This window comes from Chiloscyllium plagiosum, chromosome 35 (assembly GCF_004010195.1).
Source record: "Chiloscyllium plagiosum isolate BGI_BamShark_2017 chromosome 35, ASM401019v2, whole genome shotgun sequence".
In the NCBI taxonomy this organism is placed as follows: domain Eukaryota; kingdom Metazoa; phylum Chordata; class Chondrichthyes; order Orectolobiformes; family Hemiscylliidae; genus Chiloscyllium; species Chiloscyllium plagiosum.
Window position 1 is genome coordinate 41842070 of NC_057744.1, and position 9850 is coordinate 41851919.

Genomic DNA, 9850 nt, shown 5'->3' on the forward strand with positions numbered 1-9850 from the left:
GTTGCATCAGAGCTGTATCAGAGTCTGACACTAGAACATTCGGCAAGCATTGCAATTTGCATAGCTCAGCTGAAATGAAAAGAGGTAGCACATTTTAACAGCTATCGATTACTAATTGTTGGAAGAGATTATCGGCTGGATTATGTATTAACTGCATCCCTCAGGAGGTGCGGCTCTTGCATATTTTCAAAGCTATTGATTGTTCATTGTGAGAACAAATATGAAGAGTCCAGATTTGTGTCACTGGATTATGTATTAACTGCGTTTTCAATGAGGTATGTTCACTATCAATGACGAACGTGACGAGCCCCCTTATCCTGAACGATGGGAGGTCCTTTCATTCTGTATTTAAAGGCACAGGCAGCATGGCAAAAACTCATCAGACACTTGAAGCTCTTCAGAATTCAAGCTGCTTGACAGAAGAAAAAGTCAGAAATCTGACTGATCAACTGAACCCGCTCTGAAAGAGCTCTCAAGCAAAGTAGGTGAACCTCTATACAGTATAATACAGATTGACAATTAGTGTTTATGGAAATAGACAGCATTGTAGAACAAAGTATATATTTGACTATTTTGACATTATTTATGTTTTTAAAGCAGATTTTGAATTATTATTGAGAATTGATTATTATTTCCATTCTTATACAGTATCCTTCCACAGTCTTCTATCTCAATTTTCTTTGTGCTGGGAAAGTTGTGCAGTTTTGGCAAGAATTATGTCACTTTCAATACAGACTGCATCTGAATGTAAATTTAAGACACCATCAGCTTACATGAAACACAGTGTATAGTATGCATGTGTAATACTTATTAAAATTGTGTGTCAACATTCTGCCATAATTAAGGCACCACGTCATACCAACCACTCTGAGCAGTGACGTAATTATTGTTTTACAGCTCGTTGCTGGTCCATTCTCAGTAGAAGAGATGGCCCCTCAACTCCAATCTCAGCCCCAGCACCCTCTGAATGTGGTTCAGGGTGATCTGAGCGCCTTGAGCCCTGCAGTGAGAGACTTTGTTGAACAAAGTGCAAAGCTATGTCAACCAGACAAGATCCACATCTGTGATGGGAGTGAAGAAGAGAACAGGCAGCTTCTGTGTCTGATGGAAGAGCAAGGGATAATCAAACGCTTACCTAAGTGTCAGAACTGGTAAGCAGCTTTCTCTCTCCAAGTCTATATATTTTAGTGAAATGTAATTGTGCCTCTCAGTTTTAGGTATACAAATTTCCATTTTTGCCATTTGCTTTTGCATCAATAACAAACATTCCCATGTCAAGTGTAACTTGGTTATATAAAGAGTAATGAATCTCCACAAGCTCCCACTGACATGCATCAGGGCCAGGTTCAGAAGTAATGCTGTTCCACCAGTATGGCACCTCCATTCACCAATGGTTGTTAAAAATGCCTGCTTGAGATGCAGTCAATTTGTTTGCTACCTGTTCATAGTCTGCAAATCCTGACTTAGATTTAAAAGTAATGAAAACTCATTGATGGGAAGCAAACGATGATCTTCACTGGAGCATGATTTGGAGATGCCGGTGTTGGACTTGAGTGTACAAAATTAAAAATCACACAACACGACGTTATAGTCCAACAGGTTTAATCGGAAGCACACTAGCTTTCGGAGCGACGCTCCTTCATCAGGTGATTGTCACACAATCACCTGATGAAGGAGCGTCACTCCGAAAGCTAGTGTGCTTCCAATTAAACCTGTTGGACTATTACCTGGTGTTGTGTGATTTTTAACTTCACTGGAGCAGATTGCCACAGAGGCAAGCAGAACACTAATTCAGCTGCTACTCACCTTGTCACACACCCCAACATGTAGAAGAGGCAAAGTCAGAATACAAGTTCATTGCTGCTTCTACCACTGCACACAGACAGACAGACACAGACACAGAGGCACACACACACACAGACACATACACACACAAATGTAATATGAAAGCTGTGTTTCTTACAGAATTCTCACTGTTCTTTCCGGACTTTCAGAGCACTGACGGATTGAGCACATGAAGCAGCTGCTCTAAGCTTCAGCCTTTCAATCTGATTTAGCACACATTGCAGTGATTTGTTATTGAATTGTAATGAGGTTGACCTGCCCGAGTGCAGGAATCTCTGACTGAATCTGGTTTTTTACCATTTCCAGCTGGTTGGCTCGCACAGACCCCAGAGATGTTGCCCGTGTGGAGAGTAAAACCGTAATTGTGACCCCTGAACAGAGAGATACCATTCCCATAGCGAAGAGCGGGGTCAGCCAACTTGGGCGCTGGCTGTCGGAGAAGGAATTTGAAAAGGCACTCGCTCTACGTTTCCCAGAATGTATGAAAGGTACTGACATTATTTCAATCTGTGCTATTTCTTAATTATTCTTCCAGCACACTAAGTGGTGAGTTATCACTCAGTGATGGGGTAGTGACAAAGTTAGATATTGATTTCTCAAAATATTTGTTCCTGGGATGTAAGTGTCACTGTCTAGGCTAAAGGTAAAAATCACACAACACTAGGTTATAGTCCAACAGGTTTTTTTTTGGGGAGTACAAGCTTTTGGAGCACTAGAACATTAATGAACCAGATGAGTTTTTATGAAAGTCAACAGCAGCTGAATGGTCAGCATGAGACCAGCCAGAAAGGCAGCTAAAATGTTATCTTGACTCACCCTTCAGTGGCTCATAGTGCATGCTGCATAAACGATAGTTGCTAGTGAGTTAACATTTGATTTATAGATCTAGATTCCGAGCTTCCCTCTTGTGGTTTATAATCCTACCCTAATCTGTTCTTGCATAGCTCCCAATGTTTGTTATTCCTCCCGTAATCGTGTGACTGCTGACAGATAGGCAGCAGGGATTATCACTCCACCTGAGCTCATAAAGATTTGACCATCAAACAAATTCCATCCCAGAGTAATTCTCATCAAGATTAATTCTCTTCTAATACTCTTGCTGTTAATCTCTAGGCCGTACAATGTACCTGATTCCATTCAGCATGGGACCTGTGGGATCACCTTTGTCCAAGATCGGGATCCAGTTGACAGATTCTCCTTATGTCGTGGCAAGCATGAGGATCATGACTCGCATGGGATCAGCTGTACTGGAGACCCTGGGCAATGGCCAGTTTGTCAAATGCCTTCACTCAGTCGGATGTCCTTTACCTCTAAAGAGTGAGTTTGGTTTCAGCATCTTTAGATTAGTTGTTGCTATCTGGGTGTAGGAGAGGGAAAGAGAGAAGAGTTTTATTCTCCAATCTAACAGTTTTGTAATGAACTTTTTGGTGACAATCTGTCTCTGTATTTAGAACCACTGGTCAATAACTGGGCCTGCAATCCTGAGCTAACTCTGGTCGCCCACATCCCTCAGCGCAGGGAGATTATTTCATTCGGGAGTGGTTATGGAGGTAACTCGCTGCTGGGAAAGAAGTGTTTTGCTCTTCGCATTGCCTCCCGGATTGGTGAAGAAGAGGGCTGGCTTGCTGAGCACATGCTGGTAAGCACATACAGGAGTTAACCCTCTTCTGCATATGTATCTGTGGAGCTTTTCAGTCATAACCTCTTTCCTGAGACACAGACAAACTGTAATAACCTGAATTTCATATTTAACCCTGGTCTTGAAGCCTCGACCATTGTTAGCTCTCTGGTCTCTGACTCAGGGTACATGGATCTAAGCCGCATTTGGAAACTTGGGAACATTATCCAGGTTGACAATCAGTGCAGCACTAAAGGAATATAACATCATTGAGTCTAGTGCCTTTAGGATGAGATGTTAAACTGAAGGCCCATTTGTGCTCTCACATGGCTGTTAAAAGGTCTCACACCGCTATTTTGAAGTTTTCTCCCTGATATTCTGGTTAAGATATGTCCCTTAGCTAACATCACTAAAATAATGAGTTGGTATTGTCACATTTTCTGTACACTTGTTGATTGCCACATTTTGGACAAAATGCAGTGATTACACTTCAAGTACCCATGACATGTGTGCTGGGCCATCTTGAAGTAATGAATTGAAAAATTCAAATATTTCTCCTCATACTGAACCCCCAACAATCAGTAATGACACTGAGACTTGTAATAAACTAGGTTGAGGTTAGATTAAATATTTTGTGTGTTTTACTGGAGTCATTTATAAGTATTCTATAATTGGAGACTGGCTGAGCATCATTGGAGATTTGACAATGAGGATATTCTCCATAGTACACATAATATATATGGCTTGCCATGAGGCATGTGGAAGGTGGTATTATGGTAATTTTAGTGCACCAGTAATACAGAGGCTGAGAAAAAGGGGCCTGGTGGTGCAGTGGTAATGTTCCTACCTCTGGCTGAGCAGGTTGATTCAAACATTCAGACAGAGGGACACGAGATTAGAATGTAAACCAGGATAAATGAATACATTACATTTCCTCATCAGCTTCTCTCCCTCCCCAGATCATGGGAGTAACCAATCCTAAAGGCCAGAAGAAGTACCTTGCTGCTGCATTCCCTAGTGCTTGTGGGAAAACAAACTTGGCCATGATGAATCCAACATTACCCGGTTGGAAAGTCGAGTGTGTGGGAGATGACATCGCCTGGCTGAAGTTCGATGAGCAAGGTCTGATCCAATGAAATAAGGCAGTCATTAAATAATTTAACTGAGGAAGTATCTGTTTTTTATTGTCTGGTGAAAATCCAATGAGTTTATTAATGCATCCATTTATTGGGCCTTCCCACAGGTAAACTAAGAGCAATCAACCCAGAAAATGGCTTCTTTGGTGTAGCTCCTGGGACATCTATGAAGACAAATCCAAATGCAATGCAAACCATCAGCAAGAACACCATCTACACCAATGTGGGAGAAACCAGCGATGGGGGTGTTTACTGGGAAGGAATTGATGAAACTCTGCCCCCAGGTATCACAGTGACTTCATGGAAAAACAAAAAATGGAGTCCTGATGATGGAGAACTGTGTGCACACCCCAACTCCAGGTTCTGTACTCCTGCCAGACAGTGTCCAATTATTGACCCAAACTGGGAGTCTGCTGAAGGGGTCCCCATTGAAGGAATTATCTTCGGAGGACGGAGACCAAAAGGTACAATAATCTAAACTGTACAGCACCAGAACTAAACATTAGACACTGATCCCTAACTGCAGTAGTATTGTAGAGGACTGCTGCTCATTGAGTTCAGAAACTCTTCAACAGATCTTTAGTGAAAGTCTGGAAGTGGGACAACAGGGTAATGGTGTTAAATTGTTAATTTTGTGGTGAATACATGTACAGGAGATACCCATCTGGTTCAGCTAATGGCCTTCCAGGAAGGAAAGCTACCATCCTACCAGATCTGTCCAACAAGTGACTCCACATCCAGAGCAATGTGGTTGCCTCTTAATTGCATTCTGGGTAATTAAGAATGGGCAATAAATGCTGGTATAACCAGAGATGCCCATATCCTCTGAACAACTACAAGAGAAAAACAAAAGGTTGCTATATAGTAATGACATAGTACATTTTTAGTAATTAGAATAGGCCATTTGGCCCACCTCTACACCAGGGTCTGTTTTCCATGTGAGCTTGCCCCTGTCTCACCCTATCAACATAAACCTTTTCTCCGTGGTCTATTTTTATCGTGCCCTGCAATGCGTACTCACCTCAATAATTCCTTACGGTAGTCAGTTCATCATTCAATCCTCGAGGTCAAGAATTCACAATTGGATTTGTTTGTCATCACGGTCTATTGATTGACCTTAGCCTTGGAACCATCTTTACACCTACTCCGTCAAGCATAACCTTAAAGGCCTTTCCTTGGAGACCGTTTGTCTTCTATTTTATAGACAAAACAACTGTGAACAATTCAATTTTCCCTTACAGGTGCAACCTCTCAGTTCTGGGCTCATGCTGATAAAGTGCTTTTTGCTCCTTCTCTGGTATCTCTGTCCTTTAGTGAAAATGGACGCTGGAAATCTGCACAGTGTTCAAAATGTAGTCGAACAAACTCTCTCCCCGTTTAACATAACTTGTTTATGTTTCAGTTCTGTCCCTTTAGAAATTAATCATTGTGTTTTGTTTCTTCTTTATGGCCTATTAAACCGTAACACTACAATTTGTATATCCAGATCCAAAACGTCCTTTTTGACTTCAGCCCAAAATGGACTACCTGAAAATTTTATTTTGACAATCTTATTTCACAGACATTTCTGTCATTCCATTACAGGTGTCCCTCTGGTTTATGAAGCTTTTAACTGGCAGCATGGAGTTTATATTGGGGCATCCATGAGATCAGAAGCTACAGCTGCAGCAGAACACAAAGGTATGTGGATAACCCCGGGACCTGATACAGAGTGAAACACCAGGACACAGAATACACCAATACTGCAGGGAATACAGACCACAGTAACACTGAGACTCAGAACATAGTAACACCAGGACACAGAATGCACCAACACTGGAGGGAATACAGACCACAGTAACAAGTGACATAGAATACATTAACACTGGGTCACAGTAACACTATATGGTTTGAAACAGAACAATGTAACATCAAGTCACAGAGCACAGCAACACTGGGATTCAAAAGACTAACACTGGGACAGAGAACACTAACACTGGAATGTGGAGCACAGAAACAGCAACAGAGTACAGTAGTAATACTGGGCAGACAACAGTAATATCAATGAGAAATAATACACCAAAAACACTGGATACAGAGTATATCAGGAATAATGTCCTGCAGTTCCTAATGTAAAGTGAGACAAGTGGCTCAGAGTGAGATCTGATAACATTCATTTGCTCTGTTCACACATACAACAGAGAACATGTCACCTTAAATTTGGAGAGTATATTGTCTGTGTGTGGTGACCCTCAGGTTAAATGATCATTAGTCATCTCTCTGTAATGAGAGAGCAGCCCTATGGTCTGGTTAGACTATGTGACCCTTTAAATTTGGGGTAGGTTTGTTCTCTTGGCTGGATAGCTGGTTTGCAATGTGGAGTGTTGCTAATAGTGTGGGTTCGTTTCCACACCAGTTGAGCTTTAGATTCTAGATTACATTACAATGTGGAAACAGGCCCTTCGGCCCAACAAGTCCACACCGACCCGCCGAAGCGCAACCCACCCATACCCATACCCCGACATTTACCCCTAACCTAACATCACGGGCAATTTAGCGTGGTCAATTTACCTGACCTGCACATCTTTGTGACTGTGGGAGGAAACCAGAGCACCCGGAGGAAACCCACGCAGACACTGGGAGAACGTGCAAACTCCACACAGAGAGTCGCCTGAGGCTGGAATTGAACCCAGGTCTCTGGCGCTGAGGCAGCAGTGCTAACCACCGTGCCACCGTGCCACCAAGGTTACCGTGACCCTCAGGTTAAACAGCTACCAATCATCTCGCTGTAATGAGAGAGAAGCCCTAAATCCTGGTAAAACTATGGCGACTTTATATGAGACAGAGTGTGGAGTCATTTGTCCCCATATTAATGTGCAGTTAATTTATTTTTTGTTGTCATCTCCAAACCAGTTGTTCACTGTTCCTCTTGTCATTGTTTCTCAGGTAAGATCATTATGCATGACCCTTTCGCCATGCGGCCTTTCTTTGGCTACAACTTTGGGCGGTACCTGTCACACTGGCTCAGCATGGAGCACAGGACCTGCTCAAAACTTCCCAAGATCTTCCATGTCAACTGGTTCCGCAAAGATAAACAGAACAACTTCCTGTGGCCGGGTTTCGGGGAGAACTGTAGAGTCCTGGAGTGGATGTTCCGGAGAATCGAGGGAGAGGACTGCGCCAAGATGTCTCCTTTGGGCTACATTCCGGCAGACGGTGCCCTCAATCTCAATGGTCTCGGCCACGTGAACATGGACGAAATCTTCAGTATTGAAAAAGAATTCTGGGAAGAGGAAATCAAAGAGATCCGAAAATACTTTGACGATCAGGTCAACACTGACCTTCCCTGTGACATGGCCAATCAGCTGTTGCAGTTAGAACAAAGAATAAATCGGTTGTAACAATGAGCAAGTGATGTAGGCAGTAAGGGAAAAATAACATGCTTAGTTCAGATAAATTGTCCTCCAATTACCATTCTGGGACTCTTTATTTTTGTTACTATGAGTTAGATTGAACACTGCACGTGTTTAGGAATAAAAGAGATTTTATCGTTTACTGTAACATTTTTTACTTCATGTCAGTGGACTCAGGGGGAAAATGAAATAGTCCTTTTCATATCCAGGCACAGGGAGTTCTACAGAATGACCATGTGTCTCTTATGTTAACAGGTTCTTTTAAAGGGTATATTAAAATGCTGACTGTGGCCTTAGGTTGTGCAAAGGAAACAAGGCTTTAACCTGCTCTTCGAGTTTGTGGATTTGTGAAGCCTTAGATTTACCAATACTTTCACTACTTGCACAGATTATGCTACAAGAAAAGATAATAGGTACAGCATGCCTTGATTATCAATTCTTCAAAAGTTGTACTTTAAAATTTGGGGTATAATGATTTGGATAGTTTTGTAATTGAGACTGATGATAGCACATCTACAGCAACTTGGTTAAAACAGGAGTACTGGTTAAAGGTGGAAAAGCATTGTTTATGCTGTGGAGAAGATTGCACTGCTGCTGTGATTCCCTGTAAATCCTAATACAATGCACATGTCTAATCCTTTTCTAAGATTGAACACAACTGCATTGGAGAGCCTTTCAGATTTCAGGCTCAGTCTATCGTGTACCAGCATTGCAGCTTCCAGCAAAGAATGCAGTGTTGTGAACACATGCAGTAACACAGTTTGAAGTAGATAACTTTCAGCTTTAGTCTTTTTTAAAAGTTAGATCTGATAAAATTATTAATTTACAGAGAAAATCGAGTCAGAACTGCAGTGATGTCATTGTGCTACTGGTTGATCCTTGGTTTGTAAATATATCCTGGTCCAGCCTTGGACAAGATATGCACTGGGGATTAACAATGAAGAAACAAACTTAAATCACCTCCTGAAACAGAATTACTAATCTTTTCAGATTCTAAATTATTATTCTGTAATACATTTTAAGTGTCTGTATGTTATAATTCAAAATATTTCCGCTGGAAAGGTCTTTGTTTATATACAATGTGTTTTAAAAAATAAATTGATTTTTTTTATTTGAAAATATACTTTATTCATAGAAATAAATCTTTGGTACTTGTACAATTTGACATGTCGTTCATAGATATATACATTGCATGTCTTAACGTCTGACAATGGAACTGTCAGAGGATCACAGCTCTCAGTTGTCTGTGGTTGTGGGGCAGTGGGTACCCCCTGGGTGGAGGCTGGACTTCGGGGGGTCCGTTGTTTCCTGGTTGGGAGGAAATGCCCTCCTCTTTATCTACGGCGCTCTGTCTCTTCTTCTGACATTCTTTGCGCCCGTCTTCCCCATCCGAAGAGCTGGCCGTCCCTCCCTCGTGCAGCTGTCTTTTCCCCCTTTGCTGGGAGGAAACTTCTTTTTGTGATTTACATGAGACAGTTTTCTTTCACCTGAGTTCAAAACTATTCCCACAAGAAAGATAAGGTTGTCCTTTGCTGAGGCAGTAGTGGTGGTGTGACAATGTTTTTTTTAAAAAAAGACTTTATTTCTTTCAAAATAGCACATGGCACTCAGAGTTGCCAACTACATTCACAATTACTGTCATATTAAAAGCTTGTATTTAGATTTCATTTCAAGCATGTGGCCCACAGGTTACAGTCCCTAGATGGGTCTAGTACCAGACCCTTGCATTTTGGCTGTGCAGTGACTACCCCAAGCATCCAGGCTGTGTGTTTCTTTGCACATAGTGCTTGACCCTGCAGTGTGCCAGTCTGCAACATTTGATTATGGCTAGCTCCATGAGGTAGATGACCAAAGAGTGT

The 9850-nt window shown here is 41.8% G+C and overlaps 1 protein-coding gene across 1 annotated transcript; it reads left to right on the top strand.

Annotated features, from left to right (window-relative positions):
* Window positions 1–350: 350 nt before the first annotated feature.
* Window positions 351–9110, top strand: LOC122540774 (phosphoenolpyruvate carboxykinase, cytosolic [GTP]-like). The gene is made up of 9 exons (XM_043676987.1): window positions 351–481; window positions 898–1151; window positions 2152–2333; window positions 2959–3162; window positions 3297–3484; window positions 4423–4585; window positions 4707–5063; window positions 6184–6279; window positions 7525–9110. Exons 2-9 carry the CDS (start codon window positions 928–930, stop codon window positions 7977–7979), a joined length of 1869 nt encoding a protein of 622 aa, XP_043532922.1. The 5' UTR covers window positions 351–481; window positions 898–927; the 3' UTR covers window positions 7980–9110.
* The last annotated feature ends 740 nt before the right edge of the window (window positions 9111–9850 follow it).

Bases quoted from the DNA above. Each gene is read 5' to 3' on its own strand.
- LOC122540774 (XM_043676987.1), top strand. From the start codon at position 928: ATGGCCCCTCAACTCCAATCTCAGCCCCAGCACCCTCTGAATGTGGTT. The intron at 3,485-4,422 runs GTAAGCACATAC...CTCCCTCCCCAG, and splicing joins GGCTTGCTGAGCACATGCTG to ATCATGGGAGTAACCAATCC. The intron at 4,586-4,706 runs GTCTGATCCAAT...GCCTTCCCACAG, and splicing joins GCTGAAGTTCGATGAGCAAG to GTAAACTAAGAGCAATCAAC.